The sequence below is a fragment of the Camelus bactrianus genome, chromosome 7 (genome assembly GCF_048773025.1).
Source record: "Camelus bactrianus isolate YW-2024 breed Bactrian camel chromosome 7, ASM4877302v1, whole genome shotgun sequence".
Taxonomy (NCBI): domain Eukaryota; kingdom Metazoa; phylum Chordata; class Mammalia; order Artiodactyla; family Camelidae; genus Camelus; species Camelus bactrianus.
In genome coordinates this window covers 88,084,962-88,112,886 of record NC_133545.1, presented here as the reverse complement: position 1 = coordinate 88,112,886, position 27,925 = coordinate 88,084,962, and the positions used below count along the sequence as shown (strand labels likewise).

Sequence of the window (27,925 nt, the reverse complement as noted above, 5' to 3'; positions counted from 1 at the left end):
CACCCCCGTCCTGGCTGCGCCCTGGCTCCCATTGGCTCCGCAAGTTCTGCCCTCGCACAACTAGACTCGGGAGGAAGCACGACGCAAGCGCTAGGGGAGGGCCCCGCGGAGTTGCCATGGTTACAGGCGCCACGCTCTGCGCGGGCCGGCGTGCGCTTCTGGGGCGGGTAGCGGGCTCCGGAAGTGTGCAGCTGCCCGGGACCATGGCGGTGCTTGCTGCTGGGGATGGCGGCTTGCTCGGCCGGGCGACTAGTTCTGGCCTGGTCAGTCGGCGGCCGACATCCTGTCTGGGGCGGCGTCCCACAGACGGTAAACGTACGTCCGCGCCGTCGGTGGGGCCGGCGGACATGAACCGGGGTGGGATCGGGGTTGGGGCGGTGGCCGGGGAGGGCTGTGGTGCCGGGGAGCGTGTTGGGGCGGGGCGGGGCAGGGCTTGGGCACAGCCTCAAGCTTTCCTCCCCCTCAGGCCCTGGGGCTGGGGCTGGGGCCGCGAGTCTGGGTCGCCCTTGGTGGCCGCGGCCTCCCAGAACCCCCCGGGAAGGGCAGGCGGAGGACCCATCTTAGATGAAACGGGGCCTTACCCGGGTTTTGAAGAGCCCCAGAATCAGATGTTGGAATGGGGTGGCTTATCAGCCTTGTTTATCTGCAGGGAAATTTCAGTTCCATCCAGATGTTGGTTCCTTCAGTCAACCTCAGGAAAAAGACACAAGGGTCAGTGCCGATAAGCAGTTATCTAGGGCTTGACTCAAAATAAACTATGCGGGGTGTAGGGATGGTAGATGGGACCCTCCCTCTTGAAGTTAGCAGTCTTCTGGGATTAGAGGCCCCAGTTGAGGATTACATCCTCATCTGCAGTAATGGAGCTTGTGAGAAACACACAGAGAAGGGAGGGGTGTGGTGGCGGTAACTCATTACAGAATCCAGGACCCTTGCCTGGCTCTTGTGTAGAAGAGTCTCGCCTTGGATAGGGCAACAGTTATCAAAGTGTATCCAAGGCCCCTGAGGTGCAAGACCATTTTCATAGAAACGCCGGGATGTCACCTGCCTTTTGCACACTCTTGCTCTCCCGAGTTCCTGCGGGGTTTTCCAGGGAAAACCTGGCCTGCGATATGACAAAACAGGGAATGCAGAGGCAGATAGGAGAATTCAGCTCTCACCAGTCCAAAAGAGATTTGCAGAAATTAAAATCACTGCTATTCTTCTCACTAATGATTTTTCTTTTGAAAAATAGAATTATATTTTGTTTAAGAGTATTAATGGTAACATACAGTAGATTGTTAATATTTTTAAGTGAATTCATACACTTTCTCTAACTTCTTACTTAACTTCTAACACAGGAAATAGTGATAGATTAAACTCACATAAATAGCAGCCTTTTGGAGTTCTCAGTAATTGTTAAGAGTGTATAGGGTTCTGTAGAACAAGAAGTTTGAGAGCCCCTGGAGAACGGGTGCTCAGATGCTAGTCGGGTGCTTAGTGGTGTTAGACGGATGCCAAGATGTCTTCCGCAACTGCTCCCGGACTTGAAGTAATTGGCCACATGGAGATGGGTGGGCAGTGCCTCCACTTTACAAACCAGAAGCTGCTGAATGTGTCTGGAGTCTAGGCCATGGGCTGTGCAGGGATTCCCGTTGTATCTGTTCTATCTAAGCCGGGATTCCTGTGCAGAGGCCTGGCCCTGAAGACCCGCTCTCCTTTGCTCCCAGCCAGGTACCTTCTGTGTGACTTCAACCCTCCAGAGGGCTTCAACCTCCGTAGGAACGTCTGCATCCACATTGCCTTCCTCCTGAAGACCCTGCTGAAGATGGAGGAGCCGGTACTGGTGCTATTCCCTTGGGGCCACCTCTACCACTGGAAGAGCCCCGACCCCTGGTCCGACTCCTTTGACCTCCCAAGTCTCAACAGAAACATCCCTGACATTGAGTACGAGCAGTTCGTTGCAGGTGAGGTGGTGGTCATTTAACTGGGGCCAGGTGGTCTTTGTTCTGGTTCCGATCTGAACATCGGGCCATCTTACTTTGGGCTTGTCGGTCTGCTTAGGGGCCCTGCTCATGTTTCCTACACTGCAGGTGAATTTGGTTTTTCCATAGTTTTTTCGGGAAGTCAATTTGAAGTGTATGAGCTCTATGTCCCCTCCCCTCTGAAAACCCTGGCCTCCTGGTGAGATGCAGCGGTGACAAGGAGGCCACTGCCACAGAGGCCCTTGTCCCAGAAAGAGTCGCTCGCTGTGCAGTCAGGGCTATTCTTACCTGTAAGAAAACACGATGTGTGTGTAGCATGGGCCACGTGCTGGAGAATATATGTAACTGCCCATCCAGTATAATTTGGTCCTGCTCAAGCTACCCATTTTAAATTTTGTAAGAGGGAAGAGTTCAAGATTTTCTTTGAATAAAGGTATTTAGAGATTATCAATTTTTTTTTAAATTGAAATGTGTTTGATTTACAATGTTTTGTTAGTTTCAGTTATACAGCTGTTTTGTTAGTTTCAGGTATGCAGCATAGTGATTCAGTTGTACATATACATAGTCTATTCTTTTTCAGGTTCTTTTCCATTATAGGTTGCAAGATACTGAATATTCTTCCCTGTGTTCTACAGTGAAACCTTGTCGTTTGTCTGTTTTACATATAGTAATTTGTATCTGTTAATCCCAAACTCCTAAGTTTGTTTTATAAGTCTGTGAGTCTGTTTTTTGTTTTATAGATAAGTCCATTTGTATCATTTTTTTAAAAATTCCACATATAAATGATATCATATGATACTTGTCTTTGTCTAACTTATTTCACTTAGTGAGATAATCTCCAGTTCCATCCATGTTGCTGTAAATGGCCTTATTCCCTTCTTTGTTATGACTGAGTAATATTCTGTTATATCTAAATACCGCATCTTTATCCAGTCATCTGTCAGTGAATGTTTAGGTTGCTTCTATGTCTTGGCCATTGTAAACAGTGCTCCTGTGAAAATTGGGGTGCAGGTATCTTTTGGAATGAAGGTTCCCTCTGGATATATGCCCAGGAGTGGGATTGCTGGATTAGGTGATAAGCCTTTTTTTTTTTTTTTTTTTTTTTTTTTTTTTGTCTTTTGAGGAATCTCCATACTGTTTTCCACAGTGGCTGCAACAAACTACATTCCCACCAACAATGTAGGAGGGTTTCCTTTTCTCCACAGCCTCTCCGGCATTTATGGTTTGTGGACTTTTGAATGATGGCCATTCTGACTGGTGTGAGATGATAACATTGTAGTTTTGAGTTGCATTTCTCTGATAATTGAACGATATTAAGCATTTTTTATATGCCTATTGGCCATCTGTGTGTCTTCGTTGGAGAATTGCTTGTTTAGTTGTTCTGCCCATTTTTGGATTTGGTTGTTTATTTTTTTCTTATTAAGTTGTATGGACTATTTATATAGTCTAGAAATTAAGCCATGGTCAGTCTCATCTTTTGCAAATATTTTCTCCCATTCCATAGGTTGTCTTTTAGTTTACTTATGGTTTCTATTGCTGTGCAAAAGTTTATAAGTTTAATTAGGTCTCATTTATTTATTTTGGCTTTTATTTCTGTTGCTTGGGTTGCTTAGATTGCCCTACGAAAACATTGCTGAGATGTATGTCAAATAATGTTTTGCCTATGTTTTCTTGTGAGAAGTTTATAGTGTCGTGTGTAATATTTAAGTCTTTAAGCCATTTTGAGTTTGTTTCTTTTTGGTTTTTTTGCGACTCTAATGTATGCTTTTGATTTGTGGTTACCTTATTCTTCAAATATATCAGCCCATTACTATATCTATTTCCTTTAGACTGATAATCACGTAGGCTCCAACACATCCTAAGAATAACGAAGGAAAAAAAGAAAGAAAAAAATCTACATTTTCTTGCTCCCCTCTCCCATTCCCAACTTTTTTTATTTTGATGTCCTTTTTCATTTTTACATCTTTATGTTTATTCTCTTGCAACTCGTTATTGCATTTCCAACTATGGTTTTCCTGTTTCTATAGCATCCTGCTTCCTTTCTGTTTAGAATAGAACTTTTTAATGTCTCTGTTAGGTTCAATATTGCTGAGTTATCTCCCCTCCCCCTCCCCCCTTCCCCCCAGGCCTCTGAATCCTCAGTCCAGGGAAGCTAAACCATTCTAGCCTTCATCGGTTCTGGGAAAGCAATCTTCAGAGTGGGAAAAGACATTGAAAAATAATATTCTGTGAGTTGCATTCTACCCTTGCCCAGAGATGAGAAACATCTGAAGGTGGAGGAAAACAGTTGGAGGTGGGGAACACAAAGTCTTTTCTCCTTTTGCTACTGAAGAAATGATTGCTTTTGTAATTAGTGATGATGCCCTTTAAATTGGTGAGATCGAGATTCCACAGCTTCAGCGCCTGTGAATAACCAGCTGGGAGAAAGCTCTCTAGGGCCCCTGCAGTGGGAAAGGCAGCCCCTCTGAGCACCTGTTGTTCTGTATTCTTCCTGCCTCCACACGGGTTCCCTAGGCACCGTGCAGGACGATGCAGTTACCCAAGGTGGAGGACGGGGAGACCCCTGCTGTGGTGGCGAGCCACAGAAGCCCACACTTGAAGGACAAAATGTAGAGTAGTGGGGCGGTCATAGGAACAGGGGATGGTTGAGACCCAGGATGGTGTCCTGGAGTCCAGCAGCCAAGGCTGGTGGGGCAGATGGGGCCCTGGGGCATGGGCAGTCCTTGAGGGATCTGAAGCAAAGATAGGAACCAAGAGACTGGATTCGTGTGGGGGTACAGCACCCCTTGGAGGCTGCGGGGCAGCTCAGTGGGCCCAGGGGGAGCGGGCACTTCCCCAAAGCTGGGTTGACAGGTCACAACCAACTCACTGGGGACCGAGAGGCACTGAGTCATTTTTAACTTTTTGTCCCTCTTCCTGGAAAAGAAACTGCTGCCTGTCAAATAGCCTGTGTCGTTAGTGAGAATTAAAGACATGAAGCAAGATTGCCTCAAAAGTCATCCATTGTGTAGTTGTTAATAAGGGTCAAATGAAAACTTGAATAGATGAAATGAAGCATTCATCAGAGGATTTGAAACTCCTTTAAAATAAAAATTCTTGCTGCCTTTGTTCTTCATTTCAGGGTTCACTTGGTGATAATAATCATAACCAAAGCAACAGCAAACCCTTACAGAACTCTGTCCTGCTGTTCCAGGAACGCTGTGTTCATGACAACCCAATGAGTTGGCACCACTATGAGTTCCACTTTAAAGGTAAGGACATTCATTAGTCACACGGCTAATAAATGGCAGAGCTGGGACTTGAACCCGAGCTCTCTGGCCCCAGAGACCCCTCTCAGCCCCTTCACTGCAGCTCATCACTTGTCATGCCCGACACAGGCCAGCATTTACGAGCAGCGTGACCTTGGCCAAGGCTGCTTCACTGCTTGGTCTCTGATTCCTCTTCTGTAGAATGGGGGTGTGGGCAGTGAACTCTGTGAGCTCAGTGGTCACTTCCTCCAGCTCTGCAATTCTACTGCTTTGAGTTAGTATAGTAAGTATCCGAGCCCCTACATGGCCCACACATGGGCTGGCGCTTTGCTAGGCCCTGGGTTACGGAGCAAAGTAAGATCCGCCTGCTCCTCCGAGGAGCCTGTGTCCCTCCACGGCAAACAGCTGCGAGGCCCAGGCTCCCTCGCTGGCGGTCGGGGGCTGGGCAGGAAAGTCTGATAAGAGAAGATGGAGGCAGAGCCCCTCCGGGAACAGTGGTGGCCACACAGCTCTCAGGAGCGAGAGCCTCTGTCCAGGCTGCTGAGAGGGGGATCCTCATGAGGCCAGTAGTCCCCCCAACCTAAGCCCTCAGGACAAAGATCCAGCCATCCCTGCAGTGTCACCATAGAGCCAGTCCATCCTCATCACTGTGCCTCTGTGCTCCTTTGTCCTGGGGCCTCTCTTCCCCCTACACCCAGAAGACTCTTCTCCCTCTCTTCTCTGAGTGCCCCCTCACTTCACCCGTGGTCCCTGCTTCCTGGGCCACCATCACTGGAGTTGACGCTTTGCACCTTCACAACCCCCGTTTGATCAGGAGCCTGGGTTGGCCTCCTTGTGCTCACTTTCCACCTTCAGATGATTGCTCCTCCCCTCGTGGGAGCACATGGAAAACCCAGATCCTTTCCTAGCAGTGCCTGCCACCCTGGCCTCCCTGCTCATCTGCCTCAGTCAGGAGCACCTGGACCACCAGCTCTGTATTGCCTCGCCTCCTACCATCAAGACGTCAAAGTTCATTCTCCTTCCACCACCCAGTATGGTCATTGTAGGGTCTTCTTCTCTGTCAGCCTGAGCCAGCCACCCCCCATTCACCCTACCCCCGGGCTCATACCCGGGCGTGTCTCCACCCAAGGTCCAGCCTCTCTCCTTTAAGTGCCCACCTCTAGCCGTCCAGCTTCTTCTCCACCAGCCTCCCTGGCCCTCCTTCACCCTCACTGGGGCATCATGCGCTGACTCCTCTGCTTTCCTGCCTGTCCACGTTCCTCTTACTTCCACTTCCCCACCTTCCAGCTCTGCATCCACAGTCAGCACTCTCTTTATGACAGACAAAACCCCCTTGAGCCTTGACCTTTTCAGTTCCTCACCAGGCCGACTTCCATCTCGGTTCACCCAGCTCTACTTGTTCTGAGCCTGCAGGCAGCAGGCTCTCCCAGCACAGATTTCCAAGACTACAAATCAATGCCCACCATGTTGCCGCTGCCAGGCAATCCTCCAGGATTTCTCTAGTGAGCACATTTCCCCACTTATCACTCAGTGGTGTCAACATTCTCTGCTCTCTGCACACCTCTAAGCTTCCCTCTGTCTCTTCCCTGACTCCCAGCAGATGGCCTTGCCTCCTGCTTCAGAGAGAATGACATGTCACTGGAAAGGAACTCGCTCACCTGCAGCAAACCTGCTCACCTCACCTTTTATCTGTCCCTCTCCCACCTGGACTCTAGCTGTAGTTGTTCTTAATTCAGTGAGTTTAGTTGACATATATATACACAGTTAAAAGCATAGCACACTATCGGCTACCTTCTAGGGGTTACTTTTTCAATTTAACATGGAGTGTGTGATTCATCCACTTCATTGCATGTACCTGCAGTTCATTTGTTTTAACTGATCTTAAATGTTGTGTGTGTGAAAGTAACACAAGGCAAGGGTAAGCCAGGATTCAGGATGCTGGTTACTTCCTGTGAGAAAAGGCCAAGAGCAGGATAGGGAAAGAGGACACAGTATGTCACTGTCAATATTCCTGTTATGATGCTGGGTGATAGGTTCATAACTGTGTCTTATAATATTAATTTTAATACATAAATACCTCTGACAGGCACCTAAGATGAGAATGTGTCATGAACCAAGACATACAATGGGTAATATTACATCATTATTGTTATGTAATCTTGTTATATTATATATTAATCATAATCTTACATTATTTGTTATGGGTTATATATTATATAGATGCATGAATTATATATTATGTGTATAAACACCTACATATATATTATATACTATCTGCTAATAAATAAACAGAAGATAATATGCTAGTATATCTTCTATTATGTATTATTTAATAAATAATAACATACTCTATCCTGTTATATGACATGGAACATAATCTTTAATAAAATAAGAAATCTGTCAATATATATTGGTAATTAATAAAATTAAAAAAAACAGCCCGCAGCTTTTAACGCCGACACCGCTCCAGCTGTCACTGTGATTTCTCTTCCCTTTCATGGCCGAGGCCCTCACAGTGCTGTCCGTTCCCCCTTTCATCTCCTTATCCTGAACCTTCCTCCTCCTCCCATCCCATGCTGCCTTCTGCCCCGTGGCCCCTCTAGTCACCAGCGGCCTCTGGGGCACTGACCTGTGGGCACGGTCTCAGGCCCCAGCTCACCTGCCTGTCCGCCGCCTCTGCCACCGCTGGTGGGGGCGGGGCGGGGGTCAGAGTGCACCCCTTGTCCTGGAAGAGAACACAGCACAGACTGTGACCAGCAGCAGGTGTGGCCGGGAACTGCAGGACTTGGGGGAGAGCCAGACTCTCTGCATCCAGACCTGGGGCACTTGGAGTGTGAAGAAGCCCCGTCCTCACTGCCCCTGAAGTGAGGAAAACACCCTCAGGTGAGTTAAAGTGCTTATGACCTAGGTCTGTTGGCTGGAAAGGACAAACGGGCCCCTAAGGGGAGGGTAGTTGATGTTCCAGGCCCCACCAAAGCCCTAAGGGCTGGCGGGGAACCAGGCTGGACGCTCCACTGGACCCAGTGCCCCCTCGGGGGTGGGGCCTTCGGGAACAAGCAGAAAGCCCTCTGTCTCTGGGGGGGAACGGGGCAGTGTGGGAGCATCCCTGCAGCGAGTCAAGTGAAGTCAGGGCCTGTGGGATCCATTTGTATGGCCACATCGAGCCTCAGCAGAAGCCACAGCAGGAGTGGATTCCTGTCTCTCCAGCTGTCATCCTCGTGTCTGAGTGCCAGGCTTCAGACCCGATCCCCTGGGGCGCTAGGACAGTTATAGACAGAGGCGGCTCGGGGAGGCCTCAAGAGGGTGGTACTGGCCTTCCTGCCAACACGATTACATGAAGATCAAACAGTCCATCGATGGGAAGAAAATAAGAACCATGGTCACCTCTGGACCCCAAGCTTAGACGTGGTGCATGGGGGACATTTATCGACAATTCAGCGAGGTTCTGGCCAGAGCTAGAGGCCAGGGCAGCAAGCCGGGAGTGACACTGGGGAGCATCATTGTGCAGAGGCTGGACTGGGTGTCTGCAGGCTCCTCCCAGGAGAAGCCTCAGAGTTTGGGAGGTGGCTAACATGGTTCCTTCATGTCACCAGCAAGTGGTGCCACCTGTGGAAAATCAGCTGTGATCCTGAGATGGGTCAGCCCTGGGTGATGTGACAAAGGCTCCTACAAGAGGGGGCGCCAGATGGACAGTGAACCAACCAACAGGCTGATGAGATTCCCACCTGTGTTTATCGTGCTTTCGTAGCCAAGAATGAGGAGAGAGTTGAATGGCTCACCATGAATATTTTAACAACTTTAGAGAGTTCCATGTCTCACTGCATTTAAGTGTCACCTGGAAGAATTCAAGCAGTGTCTAGACCCAGGGGAGGCAAACGGCCTCTCGGTTCCTCTTCAACCTGGCAAACCCAGCAGCCCTCTATGGCCAGACCTTGGCAAGTGCCTTCCCTTGTTATAACAAAACCCTTCCCCCGCACGCCTGTGGTAAGCTTTTGTTTTATTTAATTAATGGGAATGAAGGTACCTTACAGCCTCCACAGACTTTTCCTTAGGGCTTCTCTCCTTAGACCCGGGCCCCCCGCTGCCCTGGGTCCTGCACTGCAGAAGGTTCCCCTGGCCCTGACACTTCCTCTGGCCACGCCCTCCATCGGGTGGAGTCAGCAAGGCCAAGGGGACATGGTCATTGGCTCCATCCCATGCTCTAGAAACCCAGGACGCCGAATGCCCTGCCTCAGCAGCCCCTGACCCATTTCTAGTGCCTGCACCGGCTCTCCCCGGAGTTCAGATTCCCAGGACTCACAGAGAGGCCAAAGGGCAGCTGTTTGCATGGAGGTTATAGGCAGAGCCCGGACGTGAAATCTGAGTGTCCCCCTGTGCACATCCAAGGCCACTTATGGCAAGGGATGGACCCAGCATTGGGAAGAAAAGGGTCAGGCTAGTGATCAGAGTCTGGGAATCAGCTCTCCCCACACACTCACTTTCTTTGCAGGACTCCCCTGAGTCTGGTTGTTCTAATTTTGAACCTGGCCTTCCCCCTTATAATGAATGTATATTTGTAAAGGCAGGACTTTAGAACCTACTGCACTTAAAATGTTTAGATATATAGAATGTGAGCTCCCAGGTATGCTCTGGCCCTGCACTTCCAAGGGTCCAGAGCATTTATGTTGGCTCTACTGAGACTGTAAGTGGCAAAGACCATCTCCAGAGAGGAGGGGCTCCTGCTTCACAGTCCGAAGTCAGGATCTTCTGAGCGGATAAAACAATGGACACTGAGACCCTCAATTGTAAATTGATTTAGAATAACGCCAAAGGTGTGTATGACGTGTGTGTGCGCACGCACGCACCTGGGGAATTGTGTGGTACATGACTGTGAGTGTGTGTGTGGCTGTGCGCGCACGCGCCTGGGGATGTGTGTGGTTGTGTGTATGCTATGTGTGTGTGTGCGTCTGAGGACGTGTATGGTTGTGTGTATGCTATGTGTGTGTGTGGTACATGAGTCCATGTACGTGTGTGTGTAGGGAATGTATGTGGGCCAGAGTCAGTGCGTCTGCACGTGTGTTTGTGTGTATGTGCATGCATTAGTATTAACAGTAGAAGCTGTCCTTTAGAATTATGAAGTAGTAAAATTTGTATGATGTCTTTTGCTGTATAATTCAAAATTAAAAAAATCTTCAGTCACTAGAAATTTATTCCCCCCCGATTCTGACTTTATTTTTCCATATTGATATGTCTTCATTTTACTGATGAAGAAACTTAGCTTAGAGATGTTAACTGACTCAACCAAGGACATGGAGCTCACGCACCCAGGGCCAGGACGCAGTCCAAGCCACGCTGCTCCAGAGGCCTGGAGCCCTACTCAAGATCACGCGTTGCCTCTTGGCGGGGGAACAGATTCTGATGGGCTGTGGCCAGCGTGCAGGCTGCCCAAACTGGGGACACGGGAAGCCGGGCAGAGAGTACCAGACAGCAGAGAAGAGTGAAGCCCTGCTCAGAAATTAGATAGGTTCCTAGGTCTTGGATGAGTAAGGAGGCTCACTGCTCATCCTTGATCCCTTTGCTGGTGGCCAAAAGGGACCAAGGTCCACGAGAGCACTTCTGGGAGCTGCCTGCCAAAACCTGCAAAAGGACTGCTCAGGACTGGCTCTGCAGTAGGAGCAGAGGAAGGAAATGTCACCTCTTGGTGGACATTATTGGTGATGGCAGTAGGAGGCCTAGCAGCCTCGGTATAGTGGTGGCAGGACAGGGTCCTAGTGGATGATCGTTTTCACCTCTCTTAAAAATCATTGCTTCATATATTGTATCCATTTTGTGGTTTATTTTAGGGTGGTAAATATGGTCTCTGTTACTCCATATTAGCTGGATTGATTAATTTTTATTGTTAATTTTCTCTTCAATGATTTGGAAGCTATATTGCCTTTTAATGAAAATTCTCTCTAAATTTTTATAAATCATCTCTAAGTTCATAACTTTATATGTAATTGGACCAGTATTCCTATAACACTATCAAAACTGAAATAACCTATTAGATCCTGTTCCTCAATAATGATAAATTTAGCATATTTTACCTCTCTGCTCTTCCAGATTGTGTGTGTGCGCGTTTGTGTGTGTGTGTGTGTGTGTGTGTGTGTGTGTGTGTGTGTATGTATGTGTCCTCCAGTTACTATGTTTAGACAGTTGCTTCCAGTTTGTTATATTAACAATGAAATATAGCTATAAACTTCCTGGATTTCATTGCTCACTACCACTATTTAATACCATGTCTTTCCCACTTTTGAGTTATTTACTTATCGGGATTTTCAAATCAACTGGACACATGATTGGCTAAGTTTTTTCGAGAAGTGGACTTGGAACACTTTCATGTCTATATGAAGCTTTATGTTCTCCTCCTCAACAACTCTCAGGGTGTTGTTGATGGCCCAAGCCTTGTTTTAAAATATGGCATTGTTTTTCATCACCAAAAAATCAAAAAAGTTTTCTTGATTTAAATTGCTGTCTTTTTATGACTGGCTAGTCTTTTCTGGTGGATAGAGATTTACTTAACCTTCCCCCTTCTTTTCGCCATAACTCGGATTCAATGAGATGCATGTTTTTACCATTTCTCAGATGGGCTTCCGCTTTGACTTCCACTTTAAACCATCACCCCACTCTTTTTCTCCATGCTTATTCCTGAAAAAGTGAGCTCTCTATCGGATTAAAGGTGGTTCCCGTCAGAGATGTGTGGCTCCCTGTCCAAAGGTCCAAATGAAGAGAAAAGGAAAGATTCCTGTTTCTGGTGGTTACATTTTGTCAGCTTAGAGATCTAGTTATCCGTGTGGCTGTGGTGGAATCTGCAATATCTTGGCTCAGAGTTTCCTTTTTCTGGCTTACTAGGGGAGCCGCAATAGCTGGGGTCACGGCGCTGTGGCCGTTGTCAGGATCCCGGGACTGAGGCAGCCCCTCTCCCCCCTTGTTATTTTGATCTTGCAAACTGGGCCCCAGCTATGCGAACCCTGCATCTGGCGGCCAGGATCGCCCCCCACGTGACGTGTCCCCAGTTCCTCGGCGTCCCTCACTGCTATCAGCTAGCTCCAGTAAGGGTGCGAGCTGGCTTCCACTGCGGTCTTTCCTCCTTCCTCTCCAGGCAGGCCGTCCTTTCCCACTAGATGTCCCTATACTTTCTCTCCTGTGCTACATAAGCTGAAGGAATTCCTCAGGGTTTCCAGCAGGTACATGGCGCTCTTCTATGTTTGGACCCCTTCAGTGCTTGTAGTGGAAATTTAGGAGGTGGAAAGGAAGAGCTTGGGGGTTCTCCGTATCTAGGGGCTCCCTATCCAGCAGATTCAACTAACTGTGGTTTGAAAATATTCGTGAAAAAACAGTTTCAAAAAGCAACACTTGAATTTGCCATCATTGACAACTACTTACATAGCATTCATGTTGTATTAGATACAGTGAGTAATCCAGAGATGATTTGAAGATATAGATAAAGTACATGGGAGGGTGCACATAAGTTCCATGCAAGTCCTATGCCATTTTATACAAGAGGCGTCAGCATCCATGGATGTTGACTTCAGGGGGGAGTCCTGGAACCAGTGCCCCATGGTTACCAAGGGATGACTAGAAGTCCAGGCTCCTTATCCCAGCCTGTCAGGTCCCCATGTGGTCTGAAACCTACCTGTACCACACTTCCCTTGTCACTCTCCTCCAGCCCTGGCAGACTGTCCTTTGATTTTTGAACAGGCCACACTCACTGTGCTTCATATCTGGCCCCTAGAAATACCCGTTACTTTCTGAGCATGGCTCTGCTTTCACAAAAAGGGCTGCATTGTCACTAGAGAAGACACTGTGGAATTTCCTTTAAAAACTGAAAATAGACTTAACTCATGATCCAGCCTTCCCACTCCCGGGCATATGTCAGAAGAAAACTCTAATTCAAAAAGTCACATGCACCTCAATGCTCACAGCAGCACTATTTATAATAGCCAGGACATGGCAAAAACGCAAATGTCCGTCGACAGCTGACTAGATAAAGATGTAGTAGTATATTTATACAAAGGAATACTACTCAACCATTAAGAAGAACAAAATAATGTCATTTGCAGCAACATAGATGGATGTAGAGATAGTCATTCTAAGTGAAGTAAGCCAGAAAAAGAGAAGAATGCCATATAATATCACTTATATGTGGAATCTAAAAAAAGACACAAGTGAACTTAACTACAAAAGTGAAACAGACCCACAGACATAGAGAAACAAACTTACGGTTACCAGGGAGAGAAGGGGATGGCAAGGGATAAATATGGTAATTGGAAAAGTGTCCCTCTTGGAGAGTTATGGAAATGTTAGCTATCTTGATTGCGATGATGGTTTTCTGGGTGTAGACATCTATCAAATTCATCAAATAGTACATGTGAAATATGTGTAATTTACTATACAGGAATCGTACCACAATAAATATGCCTGTAAAAAAAAAAAAAAAACAAGAAAATATTGGCGGCATTGTGTCCTACGTTTTTATGTGTCTTTAGTGAGTGGGTCTTCAATTTTCCGGTCTGCCATATTTTCTGAACCAGAAGTGCCCTCCTTCCCTTTTCTTTGATAAACTGTCAGTGGGTGGCATTTATTCCCGTGGCTTCAACTGCTCTCTGTCCACTGATTAACTGTCAAATCTTTTCCAGCAAGGACATTTCATTTCAGTCCAAGAAATATACTTATAATTGACAAGTAGACATGCCATTGTTTGAAGAAGTAAATCTAGTACTGAGCGAGTGTAAATTAAAACACAGAGAGCTTGAGATTTTTATGGGCTAATCAAGTGGGAATGTCTACTTGTCAATTATAAGTGTATTTCTGGGACTGAAATGAAATGTCCTTGCTGGAAAAGATTTGACAGTTAATCAGTGGACAGAGAGCAGTTGAAGCCACGGGAATAAATGCCACCCACTGACAGTTTATCAAAGAAAAGGGAAGGAGGGCACTTCTGGTTCAGAAAATATGGCAGACCGGAAAATTGAAGACCCACTCACTAAAGACACATAAAAACGTAGGACACAATGCCGCCAATATTTTCTTGTTTTTTTTTTTTTTTTTACAGGCATATTTATTGTGGTACGATTCCTGTATAGTAAATTACACATATTTCACATGTACTATTTGATGAATTTGATAGATGTCTACACCCAGAAAACCATCATCGCAATCAAGATAGCTAACATTTCCATAACTCTCCAAGAGGGACACTTTTCCAATTACCATATTTATCCCTTGCCATCCCCTTCTCTCCCTGGTAACCGTAAGTTTGTTTCTCTATGTCTGTGGGTCTGTTTCACTTTTGTAGTTAAGTTCACTTGTGTCTTTTTTTAGATTCCACATATAAGTGATATTATATGGCATTCTTCTCTTTTTCTGGCTTACTTCACTTAGAATGACTATCTCTACATCCATCTATGTTGCTGCAAATGACATTATTTTGTTCTTCTTAATGGTTGAGTAGTATTCCTTTGTATAAATATACTACTACATCTTTATCTAGTCAGCTGTCGACGGACATTTGCGTTTTTGCCATGTCCTGGCTATTATAAATAGTGCTGCTGTGAGCATTGAGGTGCATGTGACTTTTTGAATTAGAGTTTTCTTCTGACATATGCCCGGGAGTGGGAAGGCTGGATCATGAGTTAAGTCTATTTTCAGTTTTTAAAGGAAATTCCACAGTGTCTTCTCTAGTGACAATGCAGCCCTTTTTGTGAAAGCAGAGCCATGCTCAGAAAGTAACGGGTATTTCTAGGGGCCAGATATGAAGCACAGTGAGTGTGGCCTGTTCAAAAATCAAAGGACAGTCTGCCAGGGCTGGAGGAGAGTGACAAGGGAAGTGTGGTACAGGTAGGTTTCAGACCACATGGGGACCTGACAGGCTGGGATAAGGAGCCTGGACTTCTAGTCATCCCTTGGTAACCATGGGGCACTGGTTCCAGGACTCCCCCCTGAAGTCAACATCCATGGATGCTGACGCCTCTTGTATAAAATGGCATAGGACTTGCATGGAACTTATGTGCACCCTCCCATGTACTTTATCTATATCTTCAAATCATCTCTGGATTACTCACTGTATCTAATACAACATGAATGCTATGTAAGTAGTTGTCAATGATGGCAAATTCAAGTGTTGCTTTTTGAAACTGTTTTTTCACGAATATTTTCAAACCACAGTTAGTTGAATCTGCTGGATAGGGAGCCCCTAGATACGGAGAACCCCCAAGCTCTTCCTTTCCACCTCCTAAATTTCCACTACAAGCACTGAAGGGGTCCAAACATAGAAGAGCGCCATGTACCTGCTGGAAACCCTGAGGAATTCCTTCAGCTTATGTAGCACAGGAGAGAAAGTATAGGGACATCTAGTGGGAAAGGACGGCCTGCCTGGAGAGGAAGGAGGAAAGACCGCAGTGGAAGCCAGCTCGCACCCTTACTGGAGCTAGCTGATAGCAGTGAGGGACGCCGAGGAACTGGGGACACGTCACGTGGGGGGCGATCCTGGCCGCCAGATGCAGGGTTCGCATAGCTGGGGCCCAGTTTGCAAGATCAAAATAACAAGGGGGGAGAGGGGCTGCCTCAGTCCCGGGATCCTGACAACGGCCACAGCGCCGTGACCCCAGCTATTGCGGCTCCCCTAGTAAGCCAGAAAAAGGAAACTCTGAGCCAAGATATTGCAGATTCCACCACAGCCACACGGATAACTAGATCTCTAAGCTGACAAAATGTAACCACCAGAAACAGGAATCTTTCCTTTTCTCTTCATTTGGACCTTTGGACAGGGAGCCACACATCTCTGACGGGAACCACCTTTAATCCGATAGAGAGCTCACTTTTTCAGGAATAAGCATGGAGAAAAAGAGTGGGGTGATGGTTTAAAGTGGAAGTCAAAGCGGAAGCCCATCTGAGAAATGGTAAAAACATGCATCTCATTGAATCCGAGTTATGGCGAAAAGAAGGGGGAAGGTTAAGTAAATCTCTATCCACCAGAAAAGACTAGCCAGTCATAAAAAGACAGCAATTTAAATCAAGAAAACTTTTTTGATTTTTTGGTGATGAAAAACAATGCCATATTTTAAAACAAGGCTTGGGCCATCAACAACACCCTGAGAGTTGTTGAGGAGGAGAACATAAAGCTTCATATAGACATGAAAGTGTTCCAAGTCCACTTCTCGAAAAAACTTAGCCAATCATGTGTCCAGTTGATTTGAAAATCCCGATAAGTAAATAACTCAAAAGTGGGAAAGACATGGTATTAAATAGTGGTAGTGAGCAATGAAATCCAGGAAGTTTATAGCTATATTTCATTGTTAATATAACAAACTGGAAGCAACTGTCTAAACATAGTAACTGGAGGACACATACATACACACACACACACACACACACACACACACACACACAAACGCGCACACACACAATCTGGAAGAGCAGAGAGGTAAAATATGCTAAATTTATCATTATTGAGGAACAGGATCTAATAGGTTATTTCAGTTTTGATAGTGTTATAGGAATACTGGTCCAATTACATATAAAGTTATGAACTTAGAGATGATTTATAAAAATTTAGAGAGAATTTTCATTAAAAGGCAATATAGCTTCCAAATCATTGAAGAGAAAATTAACAATAAAAATTAATCAATCCAGCTAATATGGAGTAACAGAGACCATATTTACCACCCTAAAATAAACCACAAAATGGATACAATATATGAAGCAATGATTTTTAAGAGAGGTGAAAACGATCATCCACTAGGACCCTGTCCTGCCACCACTATACCGAGGCTGCTAGGCCTCCTACTGCCATCACCAATAATGTCCACCAAGAGGTGACATTTCCTTCCTCTGCTCCTACTGCAGAGCCAGTCCTGAGCAGTCCTTTTGCAGGTTTTGGCAGGCAGCTCCCAGAAGTGCTCTCGTGGACCTTGGTCCCTTTTGGCCACCAGCAAAGGGATCAAGGATGAGCAGTGAGCCTCCTTACTCATCCAAGACCTAGGAACCTATCTAATTTCTGAGCAGGGCTTCACTCTTCTCTGCTGTCTGGTACTCTCTGCCCGGCTTCCCGTGTCCCCAGTTTGGGCAGCCTGCACGCTGGCCACAGCCCATCAGAATCTGTTCCCCCGCCAAGAGGCAACGCGTGATCTTGAGTAGGGCTCCAGGCCTCTGGAGCAGCGTGGCTTGGACTGCGTCCTGGCCCTGGGTGCGTGAGCTCCATGTCCTTGGTTGAGTCAGTTAACATCTCTAAGCTAAGTTTCTTCATCAGTAAAATGAAGACATATCAATATGGAAAAATAAAGTCAGAATCGGGGGGGAATAAATTTCTAGTGACTGAAGATTTTTTTAATTTTGAATTATACAGCAAAAGACATCATACAAATTTTACTACTTCATAATTCTAAAGGACAGCTTCTACTGTTAATACTAATGCATGCACATACACACAAACACACGTGCAGACGCACTGACTCTGGCCCACATACATTCCCTACACACACACGTACATGGACTCATGTACCACACACACACATAGCATACACACAACCATACACGTCCTCAGACGCACACACACACATAGCATACACACAACCACACACATCCCCAGGCGCGTGCGCGCACAGCCACACACACACTCACAGTCATGTACCACACAATTCCCCAGGTGCGTGCGTGCGCACACACACGTCATACACACCTTTGGCGTTATTCTAAATCAATTTACAATTGAGGGTCTCAGTGTCCATTGTTTTATCCGCTCAGAAGATCCTGACTTCGGACTGTGAAGCAGGAGCCCCTCCTCTCTGGAGATGGTCTTTGCCACTTACAGTCTCAGTAGAGCCAACATAAATGCTCTGGACCCTTGGAAGTGCAGGGCCAGAGCATACCTGGGAGCTCACATTCTATATATCTAAACATTTTAAGTGCAGTAGGTTCTAAAGTCCTGCCTTTACAAATATACATTCATTATAAGGGGGAAGGCCAGGTTCAAAATTAGAACAACCAGACTCAGGGGAGTCCTGCAAAGAAAGTGAGTGTGTGGGGAGAGCTGATTCCCAGACTCTGATCACTAGCCTGACCCTTTTCTTCCCAATGCTGGGTCCATCCCTTGCCATAAGTGGCCTTGGATGTGCACAGGGGGACACTCAGATTTCACGTCCGGGCTCTGCCTATAACCTCCATGCAAACAGCTGCCCTTTGGCCTCTCTGTGAGTCCTGGGAATCTGAACTCCGGGGAGAGCCGGTGCAGGCACTAGAAATGGGTCAGGGGCTGCTGAGGCAGGGCATTCGGCGTCCTGGGTTTCTAGAGCATGGGATGGAGCCAATGACCATGTCCCCTTGGCCTTGCTGACTCCACCCGATGGAGGGCGTGGCCAGAGGAAGTGTCAGGGCCAGGGGAACCTTCTGCAGTGCAGGACCCAGGGCAGCGGGGGGCCCGGGTCTAAGGAGAGAAGCCCTAAGGAAAAGTCTGTGGAGGCTGTAAGGTACCTTCATTCCCATTAATTAAATAAAACAAAAGCTTACCACAGGCGTGCGGGGGAAGGGTTTTGTTATAACAAGGGAAGGCACTTGCCAAGGTCTGGCCATAGAGGGCTGCTGGGTTTGCCAGGTTGAAGAGGAACCGAGAGGCCGTTTGCCTCCCCTGGGTCTAGACACTGCTTGAATTCTTCCAGGTGACACTTAAATGCAGTGAGACATGGAACTCTCTAAAGTTGTTAAAATATTCATGGTGAGCCATTCAACTCTCTCCTCATTCTTGGCTACGAAAGCACGATAAACACAGGTGGGAATCTCATCAGCCTGTTGGTTGGTTCACTGTCCATCTGGCGCCCCCTCTTGTAGGAGCCTTTATCACATCACCCAGGGCTGACCCATCTCAGGATCACAGCTGATTTTCCACAGGTGGCACCACTTGCTGGTGACATGAAGGAACCATGTTAGCCACCTCCCAAACTCTGAGGCTTCTCCTGGGAGGAGCCTGCAGACACCCAGTCCAGCCTCTGCACAATGATGCTCCCCAGTGTCACTCCCGGCTTGCTGCCCTGGCCTCTAGCTCTGGCCAGAACCTCGCTGAATTGTCGATAAATGTCCCCCATGCACCACGTCTAAGCTTGGGGTCCAGAGGTGACCATGGTTCTTATTTTCTTCCCATCGATGGACTGTTTGATCTTCATGTAATCGTGTTGGCAGGAAGGCCAGTACCACCCTCTTGAGGCCTCCCCGAGCCGCCTCTGTCTATAACTGTCCTAGCGCCCCAGGGGATCGGGTCTGAAGCCTGGCACTCAGACACGAGGATGACAGCTGGAGAGACAGGAATCCACTCCTGCTGTGGCTTCTGCTGAGGCTCGATGTGGCCATACAAATGGATCCCACAGGCCCTGACTTCACTTGACTCGCTGCAGGGATGCTCCCACACTGCCCCGTTCCCCCCCAGAGACAGAGGGCTTTCTGCTTGTTCCCGAAGGCCCCACCCCCGAGGGGGCACTGGGTCCAGTGGAGCGTCCAGCCTGGTTCCCCGCCAGCCCTTAGGGCTTTGGTGGGGCCTGGAACATCAACTACCCTCCCCTTAGGGGCCCGTTTGTCCTTTCCAGCCAACAGACCTAGGTCATAAGCACTTTAACTCACCTGAGGGTGTTTTCCTCACTTCAGGGGCAGTGAGGACGGGGCTTCTTCACACTCCAAGTGCCCCAGGTCTGGATGCAGAGAGTCTGGCTCTCCCCCAAGTCCTGCAGTTCCCGGCCACACCTGCTGCTGGTCACAGTCTGTGCTGTGTTCTCTTCCAGGACAAGGGGTGCACTCTGACCCCCGCCCCGCCCCCACCAGCGGTGGCAGAGGCGGCGGACAGGCAGGTGAGCTGGGGCCTGAGACCGTGCCCACAGGTCAGTGCCCCAGAGGCCGCTGGTGACTAGAGGGGCCACGGGGCAGAAGGCAGCATGGGATGGGAGGAGGAGGAAGGTTCAGGATAAGGAGATGAAAGGGGGAACGGACAGCACTGTGAGGGCCTCGGCCATGAAAGGGAAGAGAAATCACAGTGACAGCTGGAGCGGTGTCGGCGTTAAAAGCTGCGGGCTGTTTTTTTTAATTTTATTAATTACCAATATATATTGACAGATTTCTTATTTTATTAAAGATTATGTTCCATGTCATATAACAGGATAGAGTATGTTATTATTTATTAAATAATACATAATAGAAGATATACTAGCATATTATCTTCTGTTTATTTATTAGCAGATAGTATATAATATATATGTAGGTGTTTATACACATAATATATAATTCATGCATCTATATAATATATAACCCATAACAAATAATGTAAGATTATGATTAATATATAATATAACAAGATTACATAACAATAATGATGTAATATTACCCATTGTATGTCTTGGTTCATGACACATTCTCATCTTAGGTGCCTGTCAGAGGTATTTATGTATTAAAATTAATATTATAAGACACAGTTATGAACCTATCACCCAGCATCATAACAGGAATATTGACAGTGACATACTGTGTCCTCTTTCCCTATCCTGCTCTTGGCCTTTTCTCACAGGAAGTAACCAGCATCCTGAATCCTGGCTTACCCTTGCCTTGTGTTACTTTCACACACACAACATTTAAGATCAGTTAAAACAAATGAACTGCAGGTACATGCAATGAAGTGGATGAATCACACACTCCATGTTAAATTGAAAAAGTAACCCCTAGAAGGTAGCCGATAGTGTGCTATGCTTTTAACTGTGTATATATATGTCAACTAAACTCACTGAATTAAGAACAACTACAGCTAGAGTCCAGGTGGGAGAGGGACAGATAAAAGGTGAGGTGAGCAGGTTTGCTGCAGGTGAGCGAGTTCCTTTCCAGTGACATGTCATTCTCTCTGAAGCAGGAGGCAAGGCCATCTGCTGGGAGTCAGGGAAGAGACAGAGGGAAGCTTAGAGGTGTGCAGAGAGCAGAGAATGTTGACACCACTGAGTGATAAGTGGGGAAATGTGCTCACTAGAGAAATCCTGGAGGATTGCCTGGCAGCGGCAACATGGTGGGCATTGATTTGTAGTCTTGGAAATCTGTGCTGGGAGAGCCTGCTGCCTGCAGGCTCAGAACAAGTAGAGCTGGGTGAACCGAGATGGAAGTCGGCCTGGTGAGGAACTGAAAAGGTCAAGGCTCAAGGGGGTTTTGTCTGTCATAAAGAGAGTGCTGACTGTGGATGCAGAGCTGGAAGGTGGGGAAGTGGAAGTAAGAGGAACGTGGACAGGCAGGAAAGCAGAGGAGTCAGCGCATGATGCCCCAGTGAGGGTGAAGGAGGGCCAGGGAGGCTGGTGGAGAAGAAGCTGGACGGCTAGAGGTGGGCACTTAAAGGAGAGAGGCTGGACCTTGGGTGGAGACACGCCCGGGTATGAGCCCGGGGGTAGGGTGAATGGGGGGTGGCTGGCTCAGGCTGACAGAGAAGAAGACCCTACAATGACCATACTGGGTGGTGGAAGGAGAATGAACTTTGACGTCTTGATGGTAGGAGGCGAGGCAATACAGAGCTGGTGGTCCAGGTGCTCCTGACTGAGGCAGATGAGCAGGGAGGCCAGGGTGGCAGGCACTGCTAGGAAAGGATCTGGGTTTTCCATGTGCTCCCACGAGGGGAGGAGCAATCATCTGAAGGTGGAAAGTGAGCACAAGGAGGCCAACCCAGGCTCCTGATCAAACGGGGGTTGTGAAGGTGCAAAGCGTCAACTCCAGTGATGGTGGCCCAGGAAGCAGGGACCACGGGTGAAGTGAGGGGGCACTCAGAGAAGAGAGGGAGAAGAGTCTTCTGGGTGTAGGGGGAAGAGAGGCCCCAGGACAAAGGAGCACAGAGGCACAGTGATGAGGATGGACTGGCTCTATGGTGACACTGCAGGGATGGCTGGATCTTTGTCCTGAGGGCTTAGGTTGGGGGGACTACTGGCCTCATGAGGATCCCCCTCTCAGCAGCCTGGACAGAGGCTCTCGCTCCTGAGAGCTGTGTGGCCACCACTGTTCCCGGAGGGGCTCTGCCTCCATCTTCTCTTATCAGACTTTCCTGCCCAGCCCCCGACCGCCAGCGAGGGAGCCTGGGCCTCGCAGCTGTTTGCCGTGGAGGGACACAGGCTCCTCGGAGGAGCAGGCGGATCTTACTTTGCTCCGTAACCCAGGGCCTAGCAAAGCGCCAGCCCATGTGTGGGCCATGTAGGGGCTCGGATACTTACTATACTAACTCAAAGCAGTAGAATTGCAGAGCTGGAGGAAGTGACCACTGAGCTCACAGAGTTCACTGCCCACACCCCCATTCTACAGAAGAGGAATCAGAGACCAAGCAGTGAAGCAGCCTTGGCCAAGGTCACGCTGCTCGTAAATGCTGGCCTGTGTCGGGCATGACAAGTGATGAGCTGCAGTGAAGGGGCTGAGAGGGGTCTCTGGGGCCAGAGAGCTCGGGTTCAAGTCCCAGCTCTGCCATTTATTAGCCGTGTGACTAATGAATGTCCTTACCTTTAAAGTGGAACTCATAGTGGTGCCAACTCATTGGGTTGTCATGAACACAGCGTTCCTGGAACAGCAGGACAGAGTTCTGTAAGGGTTTGCTGTTGCTTTGGTTATGATTATTATCACCAAGTGAACCCTGAAATGAAGAACAAAGGCAGCAAGAATTTTTATTTTAAAGGAGTTTCAAATCCTCTGATGAATGCTTCATTTCATCTATTCAAGTTTTCATTTGACCCTTATTAACAACTACACAATGGATGACTTTTGAGGCAATCTTGCTTCATGTCTTTAATTCTCACTAACGACACAGGCTATTTGACAGGCAGCAGTTTCTTTTCCAGGAAGAGGGACAAAAAGTTAAAAATGACTCAGTGCCTCTCGGTCCCCAGTGAGTTGGTTGTGACCTGTCAACCCAGCTTTGGGGAAGTGCCCGCTCCCCCTGGGCCCACTGAGCTGCCCCGCAGCCTCCAAGGGGTGCTGTACCCCCACACGAATCCAGTCTCTTGGTTCCTATCTTTGCTTCAGATCCCTCAAGGACTGCCCATGCCCCAGGGCCCCATCTGCCCCACCAGCCTTGGCTGCTGGACTCCAGGACACCATCCTGGGTCTCAACCATCCCCTGTTCCTATGACCGCCCCACTACTCTACATTTTGTCCTTCAAGTGTGGGCTTCTGTGGCTCGCCACCACAGCAGGGGTCTCCCCGTCCTCCACCTTGGGTAACTGCATCGTCCTGCACGGTGCCTAGGGAACCCGTGTGGAGGCAGGAAGAATACAGAACAACAGGTGCTCAGAGGGGCTGCCTTTCCCACTGCAGGGGCCCTAGAGAGCTTTCTCCCAGCTGGTTATTCACAGGCGCTGAAGCTGTGGAATCTCGATCTCACCAATTTAAAGGGCATCATCACTAATTACAAAAGCAATCATTTCTTCAGTAGCAAAAGGAGAAAAGACTTTGTGTTCCCCACCTCCAACTGTTTTCCTCCACCTTCAGATGTTTCTCATCTCTGGGCAAGGGTAGAATGCAACTCACAGAATATTATTTTTCAATGTCTTTTCCCACTCTGAAGATTGCTTTCCCAGAACCGATGAAGGCTAGAATGGTTTAGCTTCCCTGGACTGAGGATTCAGAGGCCTGGGGGGAAGGGGGGAGGGGGAGGGGAGATAACTCAGCAATATTGAACCTAACAGAGACATTAAAAAGTTCTATTCTAAACAGAAAGGAAGCAGGATGCTATAGAAACAGGAAAACCATAGTTGGAAATGCAATAACGAGTTGCAAGAGAATAAACATAAAGATGTAAAAATGAAAAAGGACATCAAAATAAAAAAAGTTGGGAATGGGAGAGGGGAGCAAGAAAATGTAGATTTTTTTCTTTCTTTTTTTCCTTCGTTATTCTTAGGATGTGTTGGAGCCTACGTGATTATCAGTCTAAAGGAAATAGATATAGTAATGGGCTGATATATTTGAAGAATAAGGTAACCACAAATCAAAAGCATACATTAGAGTCGCAAAAAAACCAAAAAGAAACAAACTCAAAATGGCTTAAAGACTTAAATATTACACACGACACTATAAACTTCTCACAAGAAAACATAGGCAAAACATTATTTGACATACATCTCAGCAATGTTTTCGTAGGGCAATCTAAGCAACCCAAGCAACAGAAATAAAAGCCAAAATAAATAAATGAGACCTAATTAAACTTATAAACTTTTGCACAGCAATAGAAACCATAAGTAAACTAAAAGACAACCTATGGAATGGGAGAAAATATTTGCAAAAGATGAGACTGACCATGGCTTAATTTCTAGACTATATAAATAGTCCATACAACTTAATAAGAAAAAAATAAACAACCAAATCCAAAAATGGGCAGAACAACTAAACAAGCAATTCTCCAACGAAGACACACAGATGGCCAATAGGCATATAAAAAATGCTTAATATCGTTCAATTATCAGAGAAATGCAACTCAAAACTACAATGTTATCATCTCACACCAGTCAGAATGGCCATCATTCAAAAGTCCACAAACCATAAATGCCGGAGAGGCTGTGGAGAAAAGGAAACCCTCCTACATTGTTGGTGGGAATGTAGTTTGTTGCAGCCACTGTGGAAAACAGTATGGAGATTCCTCAAAAGACAAAAAAAAAAAAAAAAAAAAAAAAAAAAAAGGCTTATCACCTAATCCAGCAATCCCACTCCTGGGCATATATCCAGAGGGAACCTTCATTCCAAAAGATACCTGCACCCCAATTTTCACAGGAGCACTGTTTACAATGGCCAAGACATAGAAGCAACCTAAACATTCACTGACAGATGACTGGATAAAGATGCGGTATTTAGATATAACAGAATATTACTCAGTCATAACAAAGAAGGGAATAAGGCCATTTACAGCAACATGGATGGAACTGGAGATTATCTCACTAAGTGAAATAAGTTAGACAAAGACAAGTATCATATGATATCATTTATATGTGGAATTTTTAAAAAAATGATACAAATGGACTTATCTATAAAACAAAAAACAGACTCACAGACTTATAAAACAAACTTAGGAGTTTGGGATTAACAGATACAAATTACTATATGTAAAACAGACAAACGACAAGGTTTCACTGTAGAACACAGGGAAGAATATTCAGTATCTTGCAACCTATAATGGAAAAGAACCTGAAAAAGAATAGACTATGTATATGTACAACTGAATCACTATGCTGCATACCTGAAACTAACAAAACAGCTGTATAACTGAAACTAACAAAACATTGTAAATCAAACACATTTCAATTTAAAAAAAAATTGATAATCTCTAAATACCTTTATTCAAAGAAAATCTTGAACTCTTCCCTCTTACAAAATTTAAAATGGGTAGCTTGAGCAGGACCAAATTATACTGGATGGGCAGTTACATATCTTCTCCAGCACGTGGCCCATGCTACACACACATCGTGTTTTCTTACAGGTAAGAATAGCCCTGACTGCACAGCGAGCGACTCTTTCTGGGACAAGGGCCTCTGTGGCAGTGGCCTCCTTGTCACCGCTGCATCTCACCAGGAGGCCAGGGTTTTCAGAGGGGAGGGGACATAGAGCTCATACACTTCAAATTGACTTCCCGAAAAAACTATGGAAAAACCAAATTCACCTGCAGTGTAGGAAACATGAGCAGGGCCCCTAAGCAGACCGACAAGCCCAAAGTAAGATGGCCCGATGTTCAGATCGGAACCAGAACAAAGACCACCTGGCCCCAGTTAAATGACCACCACCTCACCTGCAACGAACTGCTCGTACTCAATGTCAGGGATGTTTCTGTTGAGACTTGGGAGGTCAAAGGAGTCGGACCAGGGGTCGGGGCTCTTCCAGTGGTAGAGGTGGCCCCAAGGGAATAGCACCAGTACCGGCTCCTCCATCTTCAGCAGGGTCTTCAGGAGGAAGGCAATGTGGATGCAGACGTTCCTACGGAGGTTGAAGCCCTCTGGAGGGTTGAAGTCACACAGAAGGTACCTGGCTGGGAGCAAAGGAGAGCGGGTCTTCAGGGCCAGGCCTCTGCACAGGAATCCCGGCTTAGATAGAACAGATACAACGGGAATCCCTGCACAGCCCATGGCCTAGACTCCAGACACATTCAGCAGCTTCTGGTTTGTAAAGTGGAGGCACTGCCCACCCATCTCCATGTGGCCAATTACTTCAAGTCCGGGAGCAGTTGCGGAAGACATCTTGGCATCCGTCTAACACCACTAAGCACCCGACTAGCATCTGAGCACCCGTTCTCCAGGGGCTCTCAAACTTCTTGTTCTACAGAACCCTATACACTCTTAACAATTACTGAGAACTCCAAAAGGCTGCTATTTATGTGAGTTTAATCTATCACTATTTCCTGTGTTAGAAGTTAAGTAAGAAGTTAGAGAAAGTGTATGAATTCACTTAAAAATATTAACAATCTACTGTATGTTACCATTAATACTCTTAAACAAAATATAATTCTATTTTTCAAAAGAAAAATCATTAGTGAGAAGAATAGCAGTGATTTTAATTTCTGCAAATCTCTTTTGGACTGGTGAGAGCTGAATTCTCCTATCTGCCTCTGCATTCCCTGTTTTGTCATATCGCAGGCCAGGTTTTCCCTGGAAAACCCCGCAGGAACTCGGGAGAGCAAGAGTGTGCAAAAGGCAGGTGACATCCCGGCGTTTCTATGAAAATGGTCTTGCACCTCAGGGGCCTTGGATACACTTTGATAACTGTTGCCCTATCCAAGGCGAGACTCTTCTACACAAGAGCCAGGCAAGGGTCCTGGATTCTGTAATGAGTTACCGCCACCACACCCCTCCCTTCTCTGTGTGTTTCTCACAAGCTCCATTACTGCAGATGAGGATGTAATCCTCAACTGGGGCCTCTAATCCCAGAAGACTGCTAACTTCAAGAGGGAGGGTCCCATCTACCATCCCTACACCCCGCATAGTTTATTTTGAGTCAAGCCCTAGATAACTGCTTATCGGCACTGACCCTTGTGTCTTTTTCCTGAGGTTGACTGAAGGAACCAACATCTGGATGGAACTGAAATTTCCCTGCAGATAAACAAGGCTGATAAGCCACCCCATTCCAACATCTGATTCTGGGGCTCTTCAAAACCCGGGTAAGGCCCCGTTTCATCTAAGATGGGTCCTCCGCCTGCCCTTCCCGGGGGGTTCTGGGAGGCCGCGGCCACCAAGGGCGACCCAGACTCGCGGCCCCAGCCCCAGCCCCAGGGCCTGAGGGGGAGGAAAGCTTGAGGCTGTGCCCAAGCCCTGCCCCGCCCCGCCCCAACACGCTCCCCGGCACCACAGCCCTCCCCGGCCACCGCCCCAACCCCGATCCCACCCCGGTTCATGTCCGCCGGCCCCACCGACGGCGCGGACGTACGTTTACCGTCTGTGGGACGCCGCCCCAGACAGGATGTCGGCCGCCGACTGACCAGGCCAGAACTAGTCGCCCGGCCGAGCAAGCCGCCATCCCCAGCAGCAAGCACCGCCATGGTCCCGGGCAGCTGCACACTTCCGGAGCCCGCTACCCGCCCCAGAAGCGCACGCCGGCCCGCGCAGAGCGTGGCGCCTGTAACCATGGCAACTCCGCGGGGCCCTCCCCTAGCGCTTGCGTCGTGCTTCCTCCCGAGTCTAGTTGTGCGAGGGCAGAACTTGCGGAGCCAATGGGAGCCAGGGCGCAGCCAGGACGGGGGTG

At 47.4% G+C, this 27,925-nt stretch overlaps 2 protein-coding genes across 31 annotated transcripts; one reads left to right on the top strand and one right to left on the bottom strand.

The window, feature by feature from the left end:
• Position 1: 1 nt before the first annotated feature.
• On the top strand, positions 2-23,388 carry LOC141578211 (GDP-fucose protein O-fucosyltransferase 2-like). 15 transcript variants are annotated; one of them, XM_074367821.1, is made up of 5 exons: positions 23-315; positions 1,707-1,943; positions 4,088-4,189; positions 5,155-5,212; positions 6,810-8,761. In XM_074367821.1, the coding sequence occupies exons 1-3, from the start codon at positions 117-119 to the stop codon at positions 4,093-4,095; spliced, it is 444 nt and encodes a 147-aa protein (XP_074223922.1). In that variant the 5' UTR covers positions 23-116; the 3' UTR covers positions 4,096-4,189; positions 5,155-5,212; positions 6,810-8,761. The 15 variants fall into 15 exon arrangements, with proteins under 15 accessions (XP_074223910.1, XP_074223909.1, XP_074223912.1 ...); XM_074367822.1 differs by having other exon boundaries at positions 6,807-8,761; XM_074367820.1 differs by having other exon boundaries at positions 5,083-5,212.
• On the bottom strand, positions 4,539-27,925 carry LOC141578210 (GDP-fucose protein O-fucosyltransferase 2-like). Of its 16 annotated transcripts, none has more exons than XM_074367803.1 (5): positions 27,611-27,901; positions 25,983-26,219; positions 23,673-23,839; positions 22,715-22,844; positions 19,166-21,117 (listed from the first exon to the last, which is right to left on the bottom strand). In XM_074367803.1, exons 1-3 carry the CDS (start codon positions 27,807-27,809, stop codon positions 23,832-23,834), a joined length of 444 nt encoding a protein of 147 aa, XP_074223904.1. In that variant the 5' UTR covers positions 27,810-27,901; the 3' UTR covers positions 19,166-21,117; positions 22,715-22,844; positions 23,673-23,831. The 16 variants fall into 16 exon arrangements, with proteins under 16 accessions (XP_074223894.1, XP_074223893.1, XP_074223904.1 ...); XM_074367804.1 differs by having other exon boundaries at positions 23,738-23,839; XM_074367805.1 differs by having other exon boundaries at positions 19,166-21,806; positions 22,715-22,772; positions 23,738-23,839.